Source organism: Notolepis coatsorum, assembly GCF_963971535.1.
Source record: "Notolepis coatsorum genome assembly, chromosome: 3".
NCBI lineage: Eukaryota > Metazoa > Chordata > Actinopteri > Aulopiformes > Paralepididae > Notolepis > Notolepis coatsorum.
Window position 1 is genome coordinate 202,572,787 of NC_140167.1, and position 27,410 is coordinate 202,600,196.

General features: G+C 43.2%; 1 protein-coding gene across 1 annotated transcript; it reads right to left on the reverse strand.

Annotated features, from left to right (window-relative positions):
* diras1a (DIRAS family, GTP-binding RAS-like 1a) lies at nt 1–23,974 on the reverse strand (the record flags this gene model as incomplete). Its single annotated transcript, XM_084310388.1, has 3 exons — nt 1–291; nt 13,387–13,557; nt 23,837–23,974. 3 exons carry the CDS (start codon nt 23,972–23,974, stop codon nt 1–3), a joined length of 600 nt encoding a protein of 199 aa, XP_084166514.1.
* Nucleotides 23,975–27,410: the final 3,436 nt, after the last annotated feature.

A 27,410-nucleotide genomic window follows, 5' to 3' on the forward strand; every position in this document is an offset into this window, starting at 1 on the left:
TTACATGACGCTACATTTGCCCTTGAGCTTGTCGGCTCGCGTCTGCTTGCCCGAGCGCTTGCCGTCGATGCTCAGGCTCATGTCCCTCTTCTTCTCCAGCGTCAGGAGCTCCTGGAACAGCTCCTTGACGTTGAGGTTCATCTTGGCCGAGGTCTCCGTGAAGGCGCACTTCCAGGCCGCCGCCTGCGCCTCGCCCTCCTTGGTGTCCACCTCGCGCTGCGCGGTCTCGTCGCTCTTGTTGCCCACCAGCATGATGGGGATGTTCTCCACGTTGCCCTTGAGGCCCAGCACCTGCGGGGGGAGGAGGGGCCAGGTTCAGAGTTCAGAGTTTTATTATTTGCCACATGGAAACAATACAATCATGGAGTTTTTCATACAAAATCATAAATACCGTACCATGGGCTAAAGGAGCAGGAAGAAAAATAATGCCCCTTATTCCTAAACTAAACAAGTATTACTTGATGGTCGGCGTACAACCTAATTTACACAAAATAATCATTTATACCATATACAAAGAAACAAACTGTTGAATCTAGAGGGTGTATGTATGGTTGTAACTAACTGTAACTGTCCTCTACTACTCCCATGACTGCATATATATCTGTGTCCACTGGAGGGCGCTATAGGCGGAGCTTCTACTGTCTACGCCAGGTTGGGAGTATATAAGTCTTGGTTCCCTCCTACTTTTTCTTCTTCCCACACATGCCTCTCCCGGAGAGGAGAACACATGAGCTGTTGTGGTCTGAGTCAATGTGAATGAATAAAACGCTGCCAGCAGAGCAAGGCCACAGATGGAAACCATGCCTCTTGTACATATTATTGTCGCCCCATAGCCATTTCTGTTAATACAAACAATCCACAGTTTAAACAAGAAAACATTTAATGATAATAATAATAATAATAATAATAATAATAATAATAATAATAATAATAATAATAATAATAATAATAATAATAATAATAATAATAATAATAATAATAATAATAATAATAATAATAATAATAATAATAATAATAATAATAATAATAATAATAATAATAATAATAATAATAATAATAATAATAATAATAATAATAATAATAATAATAATAATAATAATAATAATAATAATAATAATAATAAAAGAAAAAAAAAGAAAAGTTCTCACTATTCAGATCACATTTGACTTTCATACTGACTAAATATATTTTTTTATAATTATTTTTGAATTGACAAACACTATTACATCCCTTAAGCTCGCTATGGAGAGAATTCCACAACTTTACACAAATAACTGAACGACACATGTGTTTAAGTGTGGTACGTGGGGCGGCTTTGGCTCAGGAGGTAGAGCGTTGTCTGGTCATCAGTGGTGATTGAGAGCAGCTGAGTTGAGTGTGTGCAGTGAGAGAGAAGCAGTGTTTTTGAGAGTGGAGAGTTACACAGAAATTAAGTATCTAGTTATCCATGGTAAGTCAATTTATTGTTTTTTTCTACTTTGTTAATTGTGTTCGTTTCCCCCCGGCAGCTTTGTGCTGTTTGGGGGAAATTAAATTGTTTGTGTGCCGAGAGGCTTTCTTTCGGTAGGTCAATTGTAAACGGACAGATATAATGGATGTTGACAGACTGAATGGCGGACGGCTTCCCAGGCAAACAGACACAAGAACGGAATTGATATATGAGAAAAAACTCACTGTGGAGATAGATATAGAGGGTGATGAACGGGTAACAATGATGGAGATGTTGAGGGCGATAAGAGCACAGTGTGGGGTGGTGATGGGCTGCAGGTATAAGACGCCAAAGAAGTATGAGATCACGTTAAAGAGTCTGGAAATAAAGACAAAAGTCATGGATGGAATAAAAGTAAAAAACAACCATTTAATGGCGCGTGAGATAGTAGATGATGAGATGATAGTGTCTTTTCTGTCACTACCAGTTTATATTACCGATGCTGAAATCATGGACAAATTGGTTCAGTGGGGAGTAAGGGCAATTTCGCCGATAAAAAGAAAAATGTGGCAAGGGACAGATGTGGTGGATGGAACGAGATACATGAAGGTGAAGTTTACAGACACTGTGAAATCATTGCCGTACTCAGTGAAGTTCGAGACGCTGCAGGGCACGGATCACTTCCGAGTAATACACGATAAGCAGCTGCGCGTGTGTCGGTTGTGTGTTCGGCCAGGTCATGTGCTACGGGACTGTCCGGACTTTAGATGCTATAAGTGCAAAAAGCAGGGTCATTATGCACGCGAATGTAAGGAAAGGGAGAAATGTCGCGTGTGTCCCGAGGATGGAGAATGCAGGTGCGGCTTCGCGAAAGGTGGCTGGGCGAGACGTGGAGAGGACGCTGAGACTGGTGGGACAGATGGAGCCACGGAGACGGAGAGAGGAGGGGCGGAGGACGAGAATGGAGAGAAGGAGAACGGAGAGAAGGAGAACGGAGAGAAGGAGAAGGAGAACGGAGAAAAGGAGGACAGCGATGCGGAGGAGCCAATGCAGACCACAGAGGGAGGTCGAGAGGAGGAGGGTGAGACGGAGTCGTTGGACGGGACGGGGGACAGTCGGGAGCTGACGGCGAAGCAGAGGGAGAGGGAGAGTGGAGAGGAGACCGCGTTCGACGTCTTCGATATCCTGGAGAGAGCGATCGCTGAGATCTCCACCCCGACAACAACTGGGCAGGGTGAGAGTGATGAGGAGGTGCCGGGAGGTGTGGAGAGGAGAGGAAGCGGCGTGGTGGTGGCAGACGGAGCGAGAGACGCGGCAGCAGCTGACGGGGTAGCAGAGCCGAGAGGAAGCGGCGTGGTGGTGGCAGACGGTGCGGGTGCGGCGGAGCAGAAGGAGAGCAGTGCGGCGGAGGCGGCGTGGAGAGGCATCGACGCAGAGCTGGCAGGGCTGGAGGAGAGACAGCAGAGGGGTGACAGCGAGCAGCGGGCAGAATGGCGGAGTGACGAGGGGAATTCAGACGGGAGTGGAGGAACAGCAGAATGGCAGACTGTTTTACCGGCGGGGCAGAAGAGAAGTGGGAGAGGCGGACGGGCAGCGGAGATGCGCGGAAGGAGCGTCGGCTGCGAGATCAATGACAGCCTTGATGGCTATGTATCGGGGGGGCAGAAGGGCACGGAGGGGAAACCTGGTTCGGGAGTGGCTCAGGGACTCGAGGGAAAAGAAAAAAGAAAAAAAAGGGCTGAGCCACGGGCGAACCAGGGGAATACCTCTGATGCACCTGGGGGCAGTGAAGAGAAGAGACCTACAGAGTTGGAGATTGAAGGAGAGAAACAGGTGATGGAGCTGGCGGCATCATCTGAAATCCCAGAAACAGATGGTTCACTGTCGGGTGAGTCAAGCTGTGAAATGGATATAAGTAGGGAGGCAATAAACCTTTTGAAAAGAAAAACAAAAGACGCACCTAAAGGGGGGAAAAAAGGGAGGAAAGGGAGAAAAAGATGATAATGGTGTATATAATAAACCTCATCACATTTGCTGTCATGTGTTCTACAATTACAGTTACTTCTATTAATATAAATGGGTTAAGAAATGCAAAGAAAATTGTATTTTTTTCTTCAAACATACAATACAGATATTGGATTTGAGTGTGTCAAATATAAACAGGCTAAAGAGAGCTCATCCGAGGACATGGGGTGGGCGTGGGCAAGAAAAGACGAGAAAAGGACGAAATAAATTAATGTGATCATTCTTATTACATTTTCTGTCATGTGTGCTACACTAAATATTGTTTCACTAAATGCAAATGGTTTGAGAAGAGTAGGGAAAATGGAGGAACTTTTTATGACCTATAAAGCAGAAATAATAGTTTTACAAGAAACATGGTGGACAGAAAATGTAATGAATGAAGTAAAAAAGAAATGGAATGATGAAATATATGTGAGTAATGGAGCAGAGAGATTGTGTGGGGTAGCTATATTATTGAAAAAAGGTGTTGTTAATAATGTAAGGAAAATAGATGAAGATACTGAGGGGAGAGTGTTGATAATTGATTTTGTGTTTAATGATATTACGTATAAATTATGTAGTATTTATGCTCCAAATACGGAAAAGGAGAGGAAAGTGTTTTTTGAGGGTTTGAGGGTGCACATGAGTGATAATTGTATAATGATTGGTGATTATAATACTATGTGCACAAGATTGGATACAACAAGTAGGGTGTTTAAATTTGACACATCTAGGAATGCACTATTTAAAATAATGGCAGAAACTGATATGGTGGATGTTTGGAGAGAAGAGAATGCAGGTAAAATTGGATACACTAGAAAGCAATTGGTGATGGGTGTACTGAGGCAGAGTAGAATAGACTTATGCCTTGCAAAAAGAAGTGTACAGAAGTACATTTTAAATATAGAGCACAAATTTAATTATTTAAGTGACCATGCAGCTATATGTTTGGAGTTGGGGTATGAAGTGCAGATGAGAGGAGGGGGGGTGTGGTGCTTGAATATAGGGGTGCTAAAAGAGGAAGAGTATCAGAGAAAGATAAAGAAATATATATGTGCAGAGAAGGAAAACCAAATATATAAAGATAATGTGGGTGTGTGGTGGGGTAATGTGAAAGCTAATATAAAGAAAATAAGTATAAGATATACTAAAGCGCGGAATTATAAAAAGAAAAAAGAGGAATGGAAATTAAGAGAAATGTTGACAAGAGAGGAGGAGAAGATAAAAATTAATCCAGATCACAATATAGAGAAGTACCTTGAGCTTGAGGCTAGGTGGGAATCAAGTGAGAGGAAAAAATGTATGGGAGCAATTATAAGGAGCAAAGCTAAATATGCTTTTGAGGGAGAGAGGTGTACCTCTTTCTTTTTAAGGTTGGAAAAAAATAAGCAAAGGAAAACATATATAAGAGAAATTGAAAATGAAGAAGGTGAAAAAATGAATGATCTTGTTGGTGTTTTGGATACTGTAGAGTCTTTTTATAGGAAACTATACAAGAGTGAAGGGGTTGATAATGAGTGTGTAAATATTGTGTTAAATACCATGAAAATGAGGCTGGAGGAAAGTGATAAGAATATGTGTGATGGAGAAATAACTGAGAAGGAGGTGAGAGAGGCAATTCATGGCCTGCAGATCAAAAAAAGTCCGGGGCTAGATGGATTGTCTGGAGAGTTTTATAAAACTTTTGTTGATCTGCTGGCACCAATATTATTGAATGTATATAAAGAAATGGAAAGAAACAGTGTGTGTGCGGAAGGAATGACTACTGGAGTTTTGACTTTGTTATTTAAAAACAAAGGCAGCAAAACTAGGTTAGAGAATTTCAGGCCAATAAGTTTGTTGAACGGAGATTATAAGGTGTTGACAAAGATCTTGGCTAATAGAATAAAAAGGGTGATTGGGAGCATAATAGCACCGACGCAAGCCTACAGTATACCTGGAAGAGACATATCTGAAACTATCAGAACGATAAAAGATGTGATAAAATATGTAACAGGTAGGGATGAAGAATGTGCTTTGTTAAGTGTAGACCTAAACAAAGCTTTTGATCGTGTGGAACATGAGTTCTTATTGAAAACAATGAATACTTTTGGTTTTGGTGAAAAAATTATAAAATGGGTAAAACTTTTGTATACGGATGCAAAGAGTTGTGTAAAGTGCAATGGGTGTATCACAGATGTCTTTACTTTAGAACGGTCTGTGAGGCAGGGGTGTCCACTTTCAGCCTTGCTGTACACAATTTCTGCAGAGCCACTTGCAACATATGTTAAAAGTATAAAGGAAATTGTAGGAATTAAAATACCAAATGGGGGGGTGAGTCTGGTGCAACAGTATGCGGATGATACTACCTTCACAGTAAGGAATATTGACAGTGTAAATAGAATAATGGAGTGTCTGAGGGTGTATGGTAGAGCATCAGGGGCTAAGATAAATGTGGATAAGTCGGAATTATTATGTATAGGTAATTTGAATATAGATAAATGTGTTTTCCCTTTTAAAATGGCGGAGGAGCACATCAAAATTTTGGGGATATGGATAGGGGTGAATGATAGTAGAGAGAGGGATTTAACGTGGACAGGTATAGTAAATAAAATAAGACGGATGCTTCAGTATTGGAAACAGAGGTGTTTGAAGCTAAAAGGCAAGGTAATTATAGTAAATAGCTTATTAATGTCAAAATTAATGTATGCTTTAAGTGTGTTGGACATGCCAGAGACAGTAGAAAATGCTGTGAATGGAGTAGTAAAAGATGTGTAGAGAAGATAGGCAAGTGTGGGGACAATGGTCTGTTCATGGGGTTTAAATTGCCCATGACAGAGGGGATACCTGGTTTGTATAGGGAGGTACTGCAGGCGTGGGCCGAGTTCTTGCCCAATGTAGAATACTTATGTACAGAGTTAGAAATGGTTTTTAACCAACCTGTATTTCTAAACCCTAAAGTAAGTATTAATGAGAGTTGTGACGACCCCCACTCTACCTGCAATGGGGGTTTTGTATAATAAAGTTTTTTGGAGAGCAGGAATAAGACAAGTGAAGGATTGTGTGTATGAGTTTGTACCGGGCTTCCTCCCGGTACGGGCTTTATATGACACAGTGATAGAATTGGAGGAGGAATACAGCTATGCATCAGTTTCTTCTGGTTTTAAAAAAATTAAAAGTGCGTTGCCAAGAGAGTGGAGAGAGAGAATAGATAATGAGTGTGGGACAAATAAAAGATGTGGACTGCCAGAGTTGAAGGTAGGGAGGGGAGAGAAGCAGAAAGATATAGGTAGTGTAAAAAGTAAAGAAATATATAGATTTTTTGTCTTGAAGGAAAAGAAGATACCAGCGTCAGAGCAGGTTTGGGAGAGGGTCTTTCCGGGGCTGGTGGGAGGGACTATTTGGGGCAATGTAGATATAAAGTTTAATAGTATAGAGTGTGAACATAATGATTTTATGTTGAAACACAATAGGATGTACACACAAACGGTGTTAAGTCATATTGATAATAGTATAAGTAGGGTATGTGATGTGTGCAACGACAAAGATGAATCTTTTATGCATATGTTTATGGAATGCGATGGTCTGCAGGTGTTTCATACAAGGCTGAAAGAGGGCCTGGGGGTGAACTGGGGAGAGGGGAGGGAGAATGGGCTGGATTGGAAAAAGAGGTTTTTGTTTGGGTTTTTTTATGGGAAAAAGGAGGAGAAAAACTTGATGAATTATGTATTGAGCCATGCTAGATATGCTATTGTGTACAGAAGAAGGATAGCTTTTTTTGATCAAAAGAAGGTGGAGGTGTGGCCTTTGTTTAAAAGCATGATGAAAAAAGATCTAAAACTGTCTGGAAAATATATGAGTAAAGAAATGTTTGAGAAATGGTTTATTGACAGCGGGAAATGTATAAGGATGGAGAGAGGTCAAGTAGAGTTTTGTTTTGGATAGTGGTTTTCTTGTTTTGTATGGGGAAGGGAAGGATCTGGTTCTAATGTCAAGTTAGACCGCGCTCTCAAGATACGACACTGGGTGCTGAAGTCCCATTAAGTATTATATAAAAGAAGCAGTGAAGCCAGACCAGCACTCTCAGGTTCAAAATGTAATGGCAGCCTGAAACATGTTTCGGAATTACATATTCCTTCGTCAGTGTTATATATCTGGTTCTGAAATAATATTGTATGTATATAATTGAAATGTATAACATGTAAAATATGACTGTTTTTGATAATAAAAAGTAAAAAAAAAAAAAAAAGAGCGGGTTGTCCAATGATCGAAGGGTTGGTGGTTCGAATCCCGCTCAAGCCCATGTCCATCCCATCGCCGTTGTGTCCTTGGGCAAGACACTTAACCTACTTGCCTCGTATGAATGTGTATGCATGTGAATGAATGTTGGTGGTGGTCGGAGGGGCCGTAGGCGATGATTATTCGCCACGCTTCCGTAAGTCTGCCTCAGGGCAGCTCTGGCTGTAGCTTACCACCACCGGTATGACTGTGTATGAACGAATAATGGACTCTGTGAAGCGCTCTGGGTGTCATGAAGAGCGCTATATAAATCCAAGTCATTATTATTATTACGTGCAAACTGATGTTTAAAATTTAATTTCCTCCTACTAAACTCACTTTCTAAATGAAAAATATTTAGTAATTTTTCTGGCAGTGTATTATAGGGAAGGAGTGGCAGGTTGAGTTTTAGGTTGGGAGGTTTGAGATGGTCGTCCTTATATTCCAGGTGAAATGGTAAATGGTGCACTTTATATAGCTATAGCTTTCATCCAAAGCGCTTTACAATTGTTGTTCCACACATTCACTCACACATTCACAAACCGATGGCAGAGGCGTGCCATGTACCCATGCAAGGTGCCAAGTCAACCCGCTAATCGGGAGTAATTAGGGGTTAAGTGTCTTGCTCAAGGACACCTCGACACACTTACCGGGAGGAGCGGGAATCAAACCTGGAACCTTCCTATTACGAGACGATCACTCTCTACCTCCTGAGCCCCAGGTTTGAGATCCCTGCTTCTGGAGCTACACGTCTCAAAAACCCACTCCAGTCCTTTCTCTCCAGTGTCTCTCCTACTTTGTCTCTCTACTGCAGGGGTCAGCAACCTTTTTGACATGGAGTGCCTGTTTGAAATATAGTTGTAACTAGTGTGCCTCAACAATATTCCATGCATCGTAAATATTTTTTCTCATAATCAGGTATTTTTAATGATAATTTTTACATTATTACATCATTATCGTTATTGTTATTATTAACAATATTATTATGATGGTTGTATCAACCCTAAATCTGAGTTGGGGGGGGGGGGATGCAATGCAGACAAACAGCTGCATACAGTGCGACCATTTCACTCACATTTGCCCATTCATTTTTGGACACATCACACACCATCGGTGTGTGTACTGTACGTGGGCTGTCATAGCTCCACCTACAGGCCTAATGGAGAACACCAGGAGAACACCAGGATGTGAATGGAGGGTGAATGTGAGGTATATCGTGTAAATAAGTTTTGATTGATCGCAAGACTACACTGTAAAAAATATATAATAATAAGTTACCAGAACTTAAAAATATTGAGTTCAGTTACTGTGCATTAAGGTTTTCAGTTTTCAATCCATAATAATCCAGAAAAATAAGTACACAACCACATTATTTCAACCTAATAAAACTATGTTTATTGTCATTGTTTTAAGAACACAAGTTGACTTGGTAATACTCACATTTTGAGTAAAAAATATGGCTTTTAACATGTGCAATGTTAAATGAAATAGAAAAATAAATAATAAAATTAGTTGATTAATCCCACTGGTCACAATGGTGACCGTAATAATGTTTTTGTTATAAGGCTCTGCAAATGTTACTGAATGATGTAGCAATGTATTTCCAGCTAAATTGAAATAATAAACAAATAGAGGGTCTCAATTAAATATGTGGTAGTAAAAAGAACCTGTGGGAGGATTTCAACAAGATAAATGCGACAACAGTGCAAAATATTTCACTATAATATTTCAAAAAAAAAAAAAAAAAAATGATGTTTCTCTTTTAGAAACATCAACCGACACACAAACGCACCTCTGAGCTCACGCTGTCAGTCACTTCTAACGGGACACAAAAAAAACAACCAGAAGAGTAAAGAAATGTTTCTGTCCGTTTCCTCCCGGATATTTTAACAATACCATGGGATTCTATTCTTGATTGATTGGTTGATTGGTTGGTTGGTTGGTTGGATTGATTGATTGATTGATTGGTTAGTTTGTTGATTCATTGGTTGGTTGGTTGGTTGGGTGATTGATTGATTGGTTTGTTGGTTGGTTGGTTGATCGATTGATTGATTGATTTTATTGCTGCCTATGCTGCTTTTAGACTATTTCTATTGCTTTCTCTTTTGTCTATGTTTAAGTTTGTCTACTTTATTGATGATTCTGTTGCAAGACAGAGGAGCCAATAACAAAAGGAATTGAACTCCTCAACAATCTCACTCCTGTGACAATAAAGTCTGAAACTGTATCTGAATTATTTATTGATCACTAGACAGGAAATGTGTTGGATGGGTTATGCCGCAGTTATGCTGCTCTGATTACGTCCTCTTGAAGTTGACAGGCTTCAAAAGTGAAAGTATATAATCTTCATACATTTTTGCCACGTTTTCTATGCAAAATCTAGTACTAGTAATCCAGTAACTAGTAACTGATGGGTTCAGATAAATGTAGTGGAGTAAAAGTATAAAGAGTTCCCTCAAATTAAAATACTCACGTAAAGTACAAGTAGCTAGAAATTGTGCTTAAGTACAGTACAGGACCATAATACGAGAGGGGCCAGAAATTGGCGGCATGGGCGGGCATTTGGGGGCCGGGCCCGCCCACTGAGTCAGCTGTGCCCGCCCTGGTGAATTTTTTTTTTTTTTTTTTTTTTTTGCCAATCAAAGTCGACTATCCAAATCCTTAGTCGGGGAGAGCCCTAGTGGGCAGTGGGCACTGATGTCAACAACAACACTACTGAAGCTAGCACGGCACTCTGTGAGAATTAATTGTCTACCCTCAAGAACGTCTTTACAGAACTTCGCCTTAGTATGCTTCATCGACGCAAGGCCAATTTAATTCAGTTGGCATTTGAGAAGGACTTAACAAAAAAGTTCAGGAATGAGTGGAGGGACAGTGTTTTAAGAAGATTTCACTCTGTCCCCAAACGCCACTTGCCGCTCTACTAATAATGATGGTGAGTAGCCTGTGGAGGAATTTTGTTTGCTTTTTTATGCACCTTATTTTTGTCAGTTCAGTTCAGTTTGTCAGTGAATTCAGAAGTGTTGAATAAATGGAGACTTTTCAAAGATATAGAATAGAATAGAAATGTATTATCCTGAGGGAAATTTTACACTGCAAATCACTCAACATTAAACATTTAGACAGAACAAGTCACGAATAAGAATAACAAAACAAATGGCCTAAGAATAGAATAAAATGAAATAGAATAAAAATAGAATAAAAGATACAGTAAATAAATACAGTAAAAATATACTGAAGTCTACAGTAGGTGTAATATTGCACAGTGCTGTTTAAAAAGTAAGAGTCCAGGAAGATGGTAACTGTCACTCTGTGCTCAGTGATGCAGTGAGGCACAGTGATGCATTGTATAGTCTGATGGCTGTCGGAATGAAGGACTTCCTGTGCCGTTCAGTGCTACATTTAGGTAGTGTGAGCCTATAACATGCTCCTCCTGTCAGCCAAGTCTGTGTATAGTGGGTGGGAGGGGTTTTCCCTGATGGCCTGGAGCTTAGCGAGGCTCCTCCTCTCCGCCACCCTCGCTAGAGTCCAGCTCCACCCCAACCACGCTACTGGCCTTCCTGACCATCTTATCCAGCCTGTTTGTGTCCCCTGCTCTCAGTCCGCTGCCCCAGCAGGTCTGTTATATATATCCGTTCAGTCTGTTTTTGTATAAGTGAATGTTCTTAAGATAGAGAGAAATTAGATTTTTCAATTGCCTCTCTGCTGTTTAGTTCAGCACCGTGGGCAGTGCCAAGCAAGCCACAGCGCCATTTGTGCCCCCTCGAGGACATTTTATGCCCCCCCCCCCCCCCACTAATTTGTTTCTGCAGCCTGGTCTGAGAGGGACTGAGCAGCTAAAAGACTCAGGTTGGTTAAACTGCTCATCTTCTCTTTTAGAAACATCAACCGACACACAAACGCACCTCTGAGCTCACGCTGTCAGTCACTTCTAACGGGACACAAAAAAAACAACCAGAAGAGTAAAGAAATGTTTCTGTCCGTTTCCTCCCGGATATTTTAACAATACCATGGGATTCTATTCTTGATTGATTGGTTGATTGGTTGGTTGGTTGGTTGGATTGATTGATTGATTGATTGGTTAGTTTGTTGATTCATTGGTTGGTTGGTTGGTTGGGTGATTGATTGATTGGTTTGTTGGTTGGTTGGTTGATCGATTGATTGATTGATTTTATTGCTGCCTATGCTGCTTTTAGACTATTTCTATTGCTTTCTCTTTTGTCTATGTTTAAGTTTGTCTACTTTATTGATGATTCTGTTGCAAGACAGAGGAGCCAATAACAAAAGGAATTGAACTCCTCAACAATCTCACTCCTGTGACAATAAAGTCTGAAACTGTATCTGAATTATTTATTGATCACTAGACAGGAAATGTGTTGGATGGGTTATGCCGCAGTTATGCTGCTCTGATTACGTCCTCTTGAAGTTGACAGGCTTCAAAAGTGAAAGTATATAATCTTCATAAATTTTTGCCACGTTTTCTATGCAAAATCTAGTACTAGTAATCCAGTAACTAGTAACTGATGGGTTCAGATAAATGTAGTGGAGTAAAAGTATAAAGAGTTCCCTCAAATTAAAATACTCACGTAAAGTACAAGTAGCTAGAAATTGTGCTTAAGTACAGTACAGGACCATAATACGAGAGGGGCCAGAAATTGGCAGTTTGTACTCCCTCGTCCTAGAACCAATGCTTTAAACCTATTTATTTATAGGTGCATAACACTCTGGAACAACCTACCTAGTTATCTCTACACTTTTAGTAAATCAATTTTTAAAAAGAAACTCAAATCACACTTTCAGCTGTTGCCTTAATTTAATGTGTGTATTGCATTTGTGTATGGGTTTTTGCCTATTAGCCTACAAGTTTTCTCATTTTGTATCTTTAAAAATGGGTATTTATTGTATGTTTTTAATTAATTGTTTTGTTTTTAATTTCAATCTATAGCATCTGTGAAAGTAGCTTACTTGCTGTATACTAAATCCTTGTTTTTATCTTTTGTATCGATCTATGCATTAATTGTTTTATGTATTATGTTGTGTGGACCCCAGGAAGACTATATCTGGGAGCCACGGCACCAGCTAATGGGATCCTTAATAAAACTAAAACAAAAAAACTTGAGTAATAACTAGTGCTGTCAGGCGATAAAAAAAAATACATCTAATTAATTACAGGATTTGTAATTAATTAATCAAATTAATCGCATTTTAATCGCATAACCATTTTAGGCCTGATATCATATTTCAAATTGCATGTGTCCGGATGGCAGAATTCAGTACTGTATCTACAAAACCTTCTGTTTAATCATCTTCCATTTATTCATTTGCTTACATTTTTCAGGTCTGGTCAATTTTAACATGGTGTTATTAAAAATGTATTCTCATTTGGTTCATTACAATTTACTCAAGCCTAGTAACAGACACAGTATTTCTGACACTGGGAATACATTCCCTGAGATCCATTAGATGTCCCTAGAATCAGATACCAAGAACATGCAAATGGACCATATTAAAAAAAAGTCTGTAAATGTGTATTCTACGTTTTTATGGAATGAATGATACAAAAATATTTAAATTAAAAAATATATATAATAATAATGTAATACATTTTGAGTACATTTTCGTAACGTGATAATTTGCTGTGTAATTAATTAATCTAATTAACGCGATAAACTGACAGCCCTAGTAATAACACCAACCTGCTGGTATATGGGCTTGAGCTCCTCCAGTGACTGGCGGCTGGTGATGGAGTAGACCAGGATGAAGGCGTGTCCCTTGGAGATGGAGAGTCGCTGCATGGCGGGGAACTGGTGGCTGCCCGTGGTGTCGGTGATCTGCAGCGTGCACACGCTCTTATCACAGCTGATCACCTGCAAGGAACCCAGCAGAGACAACGTTACCACCAGGCCATACTTTACCTCCTGTTGCAGTGTTTGCTGATGTATAATACATAGGGGTGTAACAAATAATGCATCGATGCATTTTTTTTAATAGGTCGATCCTTTATTTACCTATATAGTTCATTCATGCCGAGTGAATCAGTTCCCCCAGACACATTTGTGTATAATTTTTTTTGGGGGGTATTAACTGATAGAAAATTCATCGAATCGCATCGCATCAAATCGTGGTCAAATGAAGAGATTTCAAGATGCATTGAATCGTTGCCGGAAGAATCGTAATCTAATTGGATCGGTCAAATATTTACACCCCTAGGAATACATCTATAATGTACATATACCACAATATAACCACAATATAGAACCACCTCAACTAATTACTTTCTCACACTATTTTTATATTTGTTTCAAACATTATACAAAGAACAGAACCTAGAAAAATGAAGTAATTGAATGTCAAAAAGAAAAGAAAAGGCAGAGTGATTCTGCTCAAGTTGTAAAGTATCAGTTCGATCACGTCTAATCACAAGTGCATAGTCAGAATTAACCCTTTCCCTACCACACTGCCAAATGGTTAACCCTTTCACTGCGACAATACATAAGGTTAACCATTTCACTGCCACACAACAAAGGGTTAACCCTTTCAAAACCACACTGCAGAAGGTTAACCCTTTCACTACCACACTACAGACGGTTAACCTTTCACCACCACACTACAGACGGTTAACCTTTTCACTACTAGTGAAAGGTTAACCATCTGTAGTGTGGTAGTGAAAGGGTTAAATGTGTAATGAAATGGAATAAAGCTCAGCGTTGTCTCCCATATTGGTGTCAGTAGCCAAGATCTAGGCCCTCCCTCTCAGATGTTACTGCATAATTGTAGTCCTTAAAGCTGCAGTAGGCAACTTCTGATATATTAGTGAGTTTACCTGCCCAGCAGAAATAGAGCAAGCTCTGTATCACCTTTCAAGCCCATTTTCCACAGACTTTAAGTTGAATAAAAAAAAAAATATATATATAATAATAATACAAATATAAAACATTTCCCAGCCTCTGATTGGCAGGTGGTTTTGCACATTGTGTGTATTTTCAGAAGAGGAACGCAGTGGGGCGACCCTGGGATCAGCTCCCTGCATCAATCATCAATCTGATCTGCCAATCAGAGGCTGGGACTTTACATATTTTCTATGTAAAGCTGCCTCTGGGAGTCTGTGGGAGGCTGGTGTTGCACATCATGCACGGGCTTTAGAGAGCGATGACACTGTGATGTAACACACCATCAAATACACTCACAGCACACACATCCACACGCACACACTCACTTTAAACATACAACTCACTGCAGCACCCACTTTACCCACTTTAGACACCTAACACACTTTATATTTATTGGTAAAGAATTTGCACTACAACTCATACCGCATCACACCTTACTGTAAATTGTACCTAAATTGTACCTCATCCCATTTCTGCATTGTACTGTATATTGTATTGTAACTCAGTTACTTTTCTACTCTGCATTGTATATTTTATATATGTTACATTGTACACTTTTGTCTACGTACTTGACTTCTATTTTATACTTATTATACTTATTTTACACTTATCTATTTTTATCTAGCACAATCTCTGGAGCAAAACAGAAAGAAGCATTATATATAAAAGTACTCTGTATTTTTGTATGACGACTAATAAAGAAACTTGAACTTGATGCAGAGCTCTGTTTCTGCTGGGCAGGTCAGTATTGCAAATAATTTACAGCTTTAAACTGCATGTGGGGTGAGAGGTCAAGTGAGGTTTTAAGAGGAGGATTATATGTTTTGTTAACTAGCCTAACTTTAATTAAATTAAGAGCCTCATTGCTACTGTAACACAAGATGACCGGATGTTTCAATCCCCTTAGACCGCGGGACGAGAACGCACTGACACTGGTGGTTTTCAGGACTGGAGGGCGGCCGGGTAGCGCAGCGGACTAAGCGCCTGCCTACCACCGCAGAGACACTGGGATCGAATCCAGCTGTCAGCGGTACCTCCGGCTTGGTCGGTCGTCCACACTAACACAATTTGGCAGTGTTAGCAGGGTGGGAAGCCGGCGGGGTGTGTATCCTGGTCGTTGTAAACAGCGACTCCTACTGGTCGGTCGGGGCGCCTGCTCAGCAGGGAAGGGATCTAGGGGAAGTAGTGTGATCCTCCCACGTGTTACACTCCCCCAGTGAGAGTCCTCGCTGTCAGGTGAAAAGAAGCGGCTGGCTGACTCCACATGTATCGGAGGAGACATGTGATAGTCTTCAACCCTCCCTAGGCCGACAAGTGGGGGGGAAATGCGCGCAACGACCAGGAAGGGAATTGGCATAACGACTAAATTGGGGATGGGAGAAAAATACAGAAAAAGGGGGAGAAAAAATAGATTAAAAAAAAGGACTGGAGGGCTGGTGGTTCAGGACTGGAGGACTGGTGGTTCAGGACTGGAGGACTGGTGGTTCAGGACTGGAGGGCTGGTGGTTCAGGACTGGAGGGCTGGTGGTTCAGGACTGGAGGGCTGGTGGTTCAGGACTGGTGGTTCAGGACTGGAGGGCTGGTGGTTCAGGACTGGAGGGCTGGTGGTTCAGGACTGGAGGGCTGGTGGTTCAGGACTGGAGGGCTGGTGGTTCAGGACTGGAGGGCTGGTGGTTCAGGACTGGAGGGCTGGTGGTTCAGGACTGGAGGACTGGTGGTTCAGGACTGGAGGACTGGTGGTTCAGGACTGGAGGGCTGGTGGTTCAGGACTGGAGGGCTGGTGGTTCAGGACTGGAGGGGTGGTGGTTCAGGACTGGAGGGCTGGTGGTTCAGGACTGGAGGGCTGGTGGTTCAGGACTGGTGGTTCAGGACTGGAGGGCTGGTGGTTCAGGACTGGAGGGCTAGTGGTTCAGGACTGGAGGGCTGGTGGTTCAGGACTGGAGGGCTGGTGGTTCAGGACTGGAGGGCTGGTGGTTCAGGACTGGAGGGCTGGTGGTTCAGGACTGGAGGGCTGGGGGTTCAGGACTGGAGGGCTGGAGGTTCAGGACTGGAGGGCTGGTGGTTCAGGACTGGAGGGCTGGAGGTTCAGGACTGGAGGGCTGGTGGTTCAGGACTGGAGGGCTGGTGGTTCAGGACTGGAGGGCTGGTGGTTCAGGACTGGAGGGGTGGTGGTTCAGGACTGGAGGGCTGGTGGTTCAGGACTGGTGGTTCAGGACTGGAGGGCTGGTGGTTCAGGACTGGAGGGCTAGTGGTTCAGGACTGGAGGGCTGGTGGTTCAGGACTGGAGGGCTGGTGGTTCAGGACTGGAGGGCTGGTGGTTCAGGACTGGAGGGCTGGTGGTTCAGGACTGGAGGGCTGGTGGTTCAGGACTGGAGGGCTGGTGGTTCAGGACTGGAGGGCTGGTGGTTCAGGACTGGAGGGCTGGAGGTTCAGGACTGGAGGGCTGGTGGTTCAGGACTGGAGGGCTGGAGGTTCAGGACTGGAGGGCTGGTGGTTCAGGACTGGAGGGCTGGTGGTTCAGGACTGGAGGGCTGGTGGTTCAGGACTGGAGGACTGGTGGTTCAGGACTGGAGGACTGGTGGTTCAGGACTGGAGGGGTGGTGGTTCAGGACTGGAGGGGTGGTGGTTCAGGACTGGAGGGCTGGTGGTTCAGGACTGGGGGTTCAGGACTGGAGGGCTGGAGGTTCAGGACTGGAGGGCTGGTGGTTCAGGACTGGAGGGCTGGAGGTTCAGGACTGGAGGGCTGGTGGTTCAGGACTGGAGGGCTGGTGGTTCAGGACTGGAGGGCTGGTGGTTCAGGACTGGAGGGGTGGTGGTTCAGGACTGGAGGGCTGGTGGTTCAGGACTGGTGGTTCAGGACTGGAGGGCTGGTGGTTCAGGACTGGAGGGCTAGTGGTTCAGGACTGGAGGGCTGGTGGTTCAGGACTGGAGGGCTGGTGGTTCAGGACTGGAGGGCTGGTGGTTCAGGACTGGAGGGCTGGTGGTTCAGGACTGGAGGGCTGGTGGTTCAGGACTGGAGGGCTGGTGGTTCAGGACTGGAGGGCTGGAGGTTCAGGACTGGAGGGCTGGTGGTTCAGGACTGGAGGGCTGGTGGTTCAGGACTGGAGGACTGGTGGTTCAGGACTGGAGGACTGGTGGTTCAGGACTGGAGGGGTGGTGGTTCAGGACTGGAGGGGTGGTGGTTCAGGACTGGAGGGCTGGTGGTTCAGGACTGGAGGGCTGGTGGTTCAGGACTGGTGGTTCAGGACTGGAGGGCTGGTGGTTCAGGACTGGAGGGCTGGAGGTTCAGGACTGGAGGGCTGGTGGTTCAGGACTGGAGGGGTGGTGGTTCAGGACTGGAGGGCTGGTGGTTCAGGACTGGAGGGCTGGTGGTTCAGGACTGGAGGGCTGGTGGTTCAGGACTGGAGGGGTGGTGGTTCAGGACTGGAGGGCTGGAGGTTCAGGACTGGAGGTTCAGGACTGGAGGGCTGGTGGTTCAGGACTGGAGGGGTGGTGGTTCAGGACTGGAGGGCTGGTGGTTCAGGACTGGAGGGGTGGTGGTTCAGGACTGGAGGGCTGGTGGTTCAGGACTGGAGGGCTGGTGGTTCAGGACTGGAGGGCTGGTGGTTCAGGACTGGAGGGCTGGTGGTTCAGGACTGGAGGGGTGGTGGTTCAGGACTGGAGGGCTGGAGGTTCAGGACTGGAGGTTCAGGACTGGAGGGCTGGTGGTTCAGGACTGGAGGGCTGGTGGTTCAGGACTGGAGGGCTGGTGGTTCAGGACTGGAGGGCTGGAGGTTCAGGACTGGAGGGCTGGTGGTTCAGGACTGGAGGGCTGGTGGTTCAGGACTGGAGGGCTGGTGGTTCAGGACTGGAGGGCTGGTGGTTCAGGACTGGAGGGGTGGTGGTTCAGGACTGGAGGGCTGGAGGTTCAGGACTGGAGGTTCAGGACTGGAGGGCTGGTGGTTCAGGACTGGAGGGCTGGTGGTTCAGGACTGGAGGGGGCGGCTCGCAAGTTGTAGGGCGAGTAGGGATGTCCGATAATGGCATAAAAATTAGATTTTTTACATTTATTTAACCTTTATTTACCCAGGCAAGCAAGTAAGAACACATTCTTATTTTATTTATTGTCAAAAGTATGCATAATGTTGTGTTAATTCCACGACAAGAGATATGTAATGTTAATTAACTGAAATTATTCCGTTTGGGGGGGGGGGGGAACCCTGCATATATCGGTATCGGTTGATATCAGTTGATATCGGTATCGGATATTAAATCAAATCAAATCAAATCAAATTTATTTATAAGGCCTGACAACACACGTTAATGTCCCCATGGGCCGTACATGTCTTCTTTAAACAAGTCAAGAAGAAACATCACAATAAGTCAAGAACAGAACAAGAACACCATAAGGTCCAACAAATTTAAAATTTAAAAAAATTAAAGAGTTGGAAAATATCGGTATATCGGATATCGGTAAAAAAGCCAATATGGAACATCCCTAAGGGCGAGTGTATCATCTCTCTAAGTGCCGTTCTAGTTCATTCATGGGAGCAGCTCCAAATCAGATGTCATCACAGGGCTGAGTCTTGGCTCTCTGGTCTCTCTGCATGTTCACTAGTCTTTAAGAGGAATGTGTTTTGCTCAAGCTGGTCGGTCAAGATATATTCTTAGCTTTGGGGCGTTTCACCAATAACATCTAATAATAATACTAACCTTTTACTAGCATGCACGTTGCAAACTAAGGAATCCTCCTTGCCTATATTACTACTCTGCTAATATGTCTTTACTATGCACTCAAGACTGTAGCACTCAAGTTCAACACTGTTTGATGAACATTGTTACTTAGCTGCCAGAGTTGTACCTTCCTGCTGACTTGTTGTACAGAACTTCGCTTTGGATAAAAGTGTTAGCTAAATGACTAAATGTACAGTAAATGTTCAAGCGTTCAGTGTAGTTGATTCTCCAAGAAAGATTTTTGCAAAGGTCTGTAGATAATTGTTTTGTTTTACTTTAGCATTCCTAAGAATCCCTGTACCGTGTGAATAAAACCTCTTACTCACTTGACAAGGATATACAGTTTAATATATAAAGATATATATACTGTATATATCCCTCCATGAAGATGTCGGCTAGGCTGTTATTTTATTGAGCTATAATTTCCCTCATTCACTTTGCTTTATTTTCTTAGATCACTATGAACTCATTTCAATGAGCAGATGAAAGATTATGTCAGGTGATCACAAGGTTGTAATTGCGACAGTGTATCCTGCCTGTTGTTTTGACTACTTTGCTTTCTTGATGTGGTGTTTTTATAGCAATTTTTCTTTTTTTACAGTAACAGTAAGTGAACGTGGGGCGCTTCCACATCCACACCACCCACTGCATCAAAGTCCCCCATTATGGCGGTGAAGTAAAAGGATTCAAAACCATTCCTTTTTAAACCAAATTAATTTGGTTTAGAGAGGGGGGATGAGAAGGAAGCTGGCTGCTATCTTGGAGATCCCCCCCCCTCTACGACTGGATCCCTCCCACCCCCTCTACGACAAGCTAGTCAAGATGGGTCAGTCCTTCATACCAGCGGCCATCAGGCTCCACAACAGTGGGCAGGGACCTGCACCTAAAAGACAATATAGCCAAGCAACTATAGCACCTTAATGACAATACTTCTTATACTTCATCTATGAATACTGTATACTTATGAGATCATATATTAGCATTTAGCTTTAGCATTTTTAGATTATATAATAGATTACATTTAGATTAGATTATAGATTATATATTGTAACTATTTATTGTAGGGGCAAATATAACTGAGAGGGCATACATACCCTCATCTCGCACCTTGTTGCCCATATGCACATGTCCAGAGTTAATTATATTGATTTGTTTATTGTTTACACTGCTTTTCTACCACCTGAACCCCCCCCCCCCCCACCACACCCCCCCCCCCCCCCCCGCTGCTATGATGCCTGAATTCCGCCAAGGGGATCAATAAAGGAATATCTTATCTTATTTGTGCAAGATGTTTTTGTTTGTGTCAGAGCATGTGAGCGGAGCGGAGTGCTCGAGAAATCCGCTCTTCGCTCTAGACGTCTGGTTCCGCTCTCATTCGCTCATGTTGGCCCGCCCCCCCAAGTCGCTCACCGCTCCGCTCACCGCTCACCTTCATTTACGAATCAAGCGCTCCCCGCTCCACAGCTCGCTCAGCAGAATTTTTTTTTGGAGCATGATGTAAATTAGCTTGATTTGACCAAACTACAACAGTCTGCACCCCCTGGGCCCCTTAACACTTTGGTTGCCTAAGGTTAAATTAATGATATACCATAGATTGCCAGCGCTATTTGTCTATGGAGAAAGTCCCCTTCTTTGCAGGGCTATAACTTTTTAAATTCTATTGCTACATTGCCATTATTAGGGCCCATTCAAAGTCCTATATGTATTGTTCATTGTGTAGCAACGTTAAACTTTTTCATTCACATATTCATAGTAAAGTATGGTCTAATGTATAAGTATGTTTTCATCTCTTTCTGCAGCTTTCTCCAGAACGTGATATATAGCCCCAAATGCATTATATTGATGATGAAATACAGTTTGATGGCAATCAGCGCGATATAAAAAATTCCAACTAGACGTACTTCTAGAAGTTACTACACGTCATCTGATGTTGACCGGATGGGCGAGGGGGCGTTTATAATTCCGTGGGCAGCGTTATACCAATCATCTAATGTGGGTCAAATGTTGATAATATCAGTTATTATCGAAGAAGGTAACGTTACACGCTGAAACTCACCCCAGTCTCCGCGCGCCGTTGGGCGATCATCGTCGAGTAGAAATTTTATCATTATGGGATATATTTTTTACCCGGTCCATCTCCAGCTTGTATAATGGTATATACGTCCAAATCATGTTGTTTATCGAGTTATTGGCAATCGATCACCGTGTAGCATGACGAGCCAGAGTCACATGAACCATAGCGAGCGCCCGGAAGTACTACGGTCGTCATGACAACCTCTATCAACATCCTGTTTTGGCGATTGCGCCGATCGGCCACCAGATGGCGCTCCTGAACCGCCAGAGAGCTCAGTGGGTCCTGCTGGTGGATCTCAGGCCAGCGGAGGGACATTATAATAATAATAATAATAATGACTTGGATTTATATAGCGCTCTTCATGGCACCCAGAGCGCTTCACAGAGTCCATTATTCGTTCATACACAGTCATACCGGTGGTGGTAAGCTACAATTGCAGCCAGAGCTGCCCTGAGGCAGACTCACGGAAGCGTGGCGAATAATCAACGCCTACGGCCCCTCCGACCACCACCAACATTCATTCACATGCATACACATTCATACGAGGCAAGTAGGTTAAGTGTCTTGCCCAAGGACACAACGGCAGTGGGATGGACATGGGCTTGAGCGGGATTCGAACCACCAACCCTTCGATCATTGGACGACCCGCTCTACCCCTGAGCCACGCCGCCCCACAATTATGAATCCGATCGCAGATTTTTGAAATATTGATATAAGGACGCTGTACAGCGTCCCCCGGCAACTTTAGCATGGCCAGCAAAGACGTGAAAAGACGTGTCCCGGCACTCAAAGTGTTAACAATTGTTTGTATTGAGCCGTATTTGTAATTGTACCCATTCTGCAATGTTAAATAACGTTTATCCATTCAACTAGCTCTACTAAGCCATGGTAGCTAGCCTAGCCGCAATGCTATGGTCGATCCCATACACGTTAGCATGTAAGCTAACAACAACAGCGTTAACTTTAACACTTTGATCGCCGGGGTTAAATTCATAATTTACCATCCCTCGCCAGCCCTATTTAACATGGAGAAGTTCCCCTTCTTTGCAGGACTATAACTTTTTAAATTTTATTGCTAAATTGACATTACTATGGCCCATTCAACGTCCTATATCTATTGTTCAGGGTGTAGCAACGTTATACTTTTTCATTCACATATTCATACTAAAATACGGTCTAAAGTATAAGTATGTTTTTATCGTTTTCTGCAGCTTTCTCCAGAACTTGATTTATAGCCCTAAATGCATTATATTGATGATCAAATACAGTTTGGTAGGAATCTGTGCAAGATAAAAAATGTCAACTGTACGTGCTTCTAGGAGTTACTACGTATGATCTGATGTTGACCGGATGGGGGGGGGGGGGGGGGGGGTCGTTTATAATTCCGTGGGCAACGTTATATCATTCATCTAGTGTGGGTGATATGATCATTAGAGCAGTTAGTATCGAAGACGTTAACAAATAACGCTGAAACTCACCGTAGCTTCCTCGTAGCGTTGGGAGATGAGCGTGGAATAGAATCTTTTCTATTATGGGATGTCGAAATATCCGATCCATTTCCAGGTTGTATAATAGTATATACGTCCAAATCATGTTGTTTATCGAGTTATTGGTAACGGATCACTATCCGTTGTGATCAGCTCGAGTCCTGGGACTATTAGCGAGTGATCGGACCGAATTGAAATGAGCACCAGCTTCCACTTCCTGTTTCTTCCCTGGGCGATCCGCCGATCGGCCACCAGATGGCGCTCTTGAACCGTTAGAGAGTTGAGAGGGGCTCACCAGTACATCTCATGTCTCCGGGGGAGAAATATGATTTCGATCACAGATTTTTGAAATATTGATATCAAAGACGCTGTCCAGCGTCTTCGGCGATTAAAATGTTAAAGATGGCGGATTATACTTTGGTCTAGAAGGATGTGAGTGACGGTTCACCCTTCTCATTGGTTGAAAAGGGCCTTCATGTTTGTACATCGCCACCTGTTGCTTTGGCATTGTACTACATGTATATTACATCAGTTTCTGTGTGATCGTGTGCACTGAGCGGCCCGGAGCGGCTTGGAGCGGAGGAGAGCTCTTGCTCCGGAAGTCGCGCCGACCCATTTTAAAACCCACTCCGTCGCTCACTTCAAAACCACCCGCTCCCCCCCCCCTCCCCGCGCCGCGCCGCTCACACGCTCTGGTCTGTGTCCACAATACACTGCCATTTTTATTTTTTTACTGCTGTGAAGCACTTTGAGCAGCAATTCTTGTATGAAAGGTGCTATACAAATAACGTTAACCCTTTCACTGCGATGACACACAGAAGGTTAACCCTTTCACTGCCACACGACCGCCGGTTGTGTGATAGTAAAGGGTTAACCTTATGTCGTGTGGCAGTGAAAGGGTTAATTATTATTAATACTATTATTATTACTATTATAATAATAATAATAATTATTATTATTATTATTCCTCCTTCCCAGTCACCTGTCGGTATGTGTCCTCCACTGTGGGGATGTAGGTGTCCCTGAAAGTGCCTTTGACGAAGCGTAGGACCAGCGAGCTCTTGCCCACCCCGCCAGCCCCGAACACCACCACCCTGTAGTCGTTGCTCTGCTCCGGCATCCTGGGAGTTGGAGTCCTTCTTCTGCTGCTGCTCTGTATAGGTGTGGTCTACGTGCTGAGGAAGAGAACAGGACATGACTGTGAGGAATACGTGGCTGTTATGTTTGACTGCAACAATTCAAGCATTCTGGAGGAAATGCTCTAAAAAATACATTTTATTTATATCTGTTTTAGAAAATGTCCTTTAAAAGAAATGGATGCATTTGTTGCATAGGCATTGGTGTAGGTCTGGTCTGTACTTCATTATTACTTGACCCGTTCTAACCTTCTGTAGTGTGGTAGTGAAAGGGTTAACCTTCTCTACTGTGGTAGTGAAAGCGTTAACCATTTGTAGTGTGGTAGTGAAAGGGTTAACCTTCTCTACTGTGGTGGTGAAAGGGTTAACCTTCTGTAGTGTGGTAGTGAAAGTGTTAACCTTCTGTAGTGTGGTAGTGAAAGGTTAATCTTCTGTAGTGTGGTAGTGAAAGGTTAACCTTCTGTAGTGTGGTAGTGAAAGGGTTAACCTTCTCTACTGTGGTGGTGAAAGGGTTAACCTTCTGTAGTGTGGTAGTGAAAGTGTTAACCTTCTGTAGTGTGGTAGTGAAAGGTTAACCTTCTGTAGTGTGGTAGTGAAAGGTTAACCTTCTGTAGTGTGGTAGTGAAAGGTTAACCTTCTGTAGTGTGGTAGTGAAAGGTTAACCTTCTGTAGTGTGGGTGGTGAAAGGGTTAACCTTCTGTAGTGTGGCAGTGAAAAAAGAAATTTCATCAATGACAAAACTGAGGAAAACAAAAACAAACCATGTGAACTTTGGAAATTACTCAATAATCAACTAGGCTGCAGTAAAAAACTTAAAACCAGATTCTCAAACATAAACATAAAGACGGACCACACGCTCATCACAGACAAGCTGGATGTAGCCAATTACTTAAACATTTTCTTCACAAACATAGCCACAACACTGGTAAACAAACTACCCTCCCACTCAGGGCATTATGGGGTAGAACACATAGTAGCATACTACAAGAACCTAGGGGTCCGCAAAGACGACTTCAAAACTGGAAATGGTAACAACAGATGAGGTACTCAAAAAACTGAGCGCCCTCCAACCTAACAAGGCCACTGGTCATGACAACATCCCCTCCAAATTCCTCAGAGACTCAGCAGCTGCCATCACCCCAGTCATCACACACATAATAAACCTCTCCATAAAACAGGGGACACGTCCCCAAGGACTTCAAAATTGCGAGAGTGACCCCTCTGCACAAAAAGGGCAGTAACTATCGCCCTGTTTCTATTCTTACCTCCATCTCAAAAGTCATGGAAAAAATTGTCTACGAACAGTACCTGGCGGAAAAAAATCGAATCTACGAATTCCAATCTGGCTTCAGAACATCCCACTCCACTGACACATGCCTTCTCTATTTGAATGACCACATCAAACAAGAGGTGGACGCGGGCAAATACTGTGGCATGGTCATGCTGGACCTACAAAAGGCCTTCGACACTGTCAATCACTCCATTCTGATTGACAAGCTAAAAGCAATTGGTTTTGATAGTCAATCAGTGAGCTGTGGTGTTCCACAAGGAAGGATACTAGGACCGCTACTGTTCCTAATTTATGCAAATGACATGTCGTCAGCTTGTGACTGCAAAAAAAAAACTCTCAGCTCAGAACTCGGCAGAATCTGGAAAGGAAAGATGCAATTACATACCTAGGTTCCATCCTAGAGGCAAATCTTTCCTGTGACAAAATGGCATCCAAGGTAATAAAAAAAGTCAACCAACGAACTCGATTCTTGTACCGGAAGAATACCCTGAAGACTCTGGCAGGAGCACTCATTCAAGGGTACTACGACTATGCTTGCACCTCATGGTACCAAAGCACCTCAAAGGCGCTAAAAAACTAAATTACAAACATCTCAAAACAAACTGGTCAGACTACTGCTTGACCTTACTCCTAGAACCCACCTCACCCCTGCCCACTTTGACAACCTAGGATGGCTTAGAGTAGACGACAGAGTACAGCAACTTGCAATGGGCCTGGTCTACAAGATACACTACACGACCAAGGTACCCATGTACATGTCAAAATACTTCCCAAAGGTCAGTGAATACCACGATCACAACACCAGAGGGAGCTCCACAAATCATGTTAAACCCAGATTTGGCTCAAACAAGGGACTAAACACGTTTCGCAATTATGCCACATCAATGTGGAACGCCCTACCCAAAGCTGTAAAGTAATGTGAATCACTACCCACTTTCAAAACCACTCTCAAAGAACACCTACGGGAGTCTGCAATTCGAAACTGGCCCCTGTAAATGTCCTAACCCAACCCCCTCCAATGTACAGTAAATGACCAAGTATGGTGTTGTCAATATTCCAATGTACAGTTTTGCTTGTACAGTTGTACAGTGTCCCCCACCCACCCCTCCTACCCAACCTACCCAACCCCCCACCACCCCACCCACCCAACCACCTCCGATGTAAACAAGACGAAAGTATTTCTCTGGTCTGCATCCCCTTAACAATTGTATGTATTGAGCTGTACTACTGTACTGTACCCATTCTGCAATCTGTTAATAAAGTTTTCAATCAATCAATCAAAGGGTTAACCTTCTGTAGTGTGGTAGTGAAAGGTTAACCTGTAGTGTGGTAGTGAAAGGGTTAACCTTCTGTAGTGTGGTAGTGAAAGGTTAACCTTCTGTAGTGTGGTAGTGAAAGGTTAACCTTCTGTAGTGTGGTAGTGAAAGGCTAACCTTCTGTAGTGTGGTAGTGAAAGTGTTAACCTTCTGTAGTGTGGTAGTGAAAGGCTAACCTTCTGTAGTGTGATAGTGAAAGGGTTAACCTTCTGTAGTGTGGTAGTGAAAGGTTAACTTTCTGTAGTGTGGTAGTGAAAGGTTAACCTTCTGTAGTGCGGTAGTGAAAGGTTAACCTTCTGTAGTGTGGTAGTGAAAGGGTTAACCTTCTGTAGTGTGGTAGTGAAAGCATGAACCTTCTGTAGTGTGGTGGTGAAAGGGTAAATAGTGAACAAGCAGTTTGAAAAAGCAGTGGAATGCTGTCTAACACGGTTTTGAGATTTTCATTTGATGTTGATCAAACAAAATAAGTTTAATTCCATTGTTTTTTTTGAATGCCAGAAAATATATATCTTCTAGGCCTGTCCCCGACTAAGGATTTGTATAGTCGACTTTGATTGGCCAAAATGTGCCGATAGTCGACTGGTATTGCAAAAAATAAATAAAATCATTCCATTTGGGCTGTGGGGGGGTGCTTAATGTCTGAAGGAGTCGACTGAAGGCTTCTTGTTCTCTGCAAAAACATGCAATTGGTCCTCTGATGGATACATCTAGATATCTGTAGTGTGTTCATTAGACGGTTGAAATCCTCTTTCAGTGCCTCTGTGCCCGTTTTCTTAGGAGTTAGCCTCACAGGCATGCGCACCATTAGTGTTA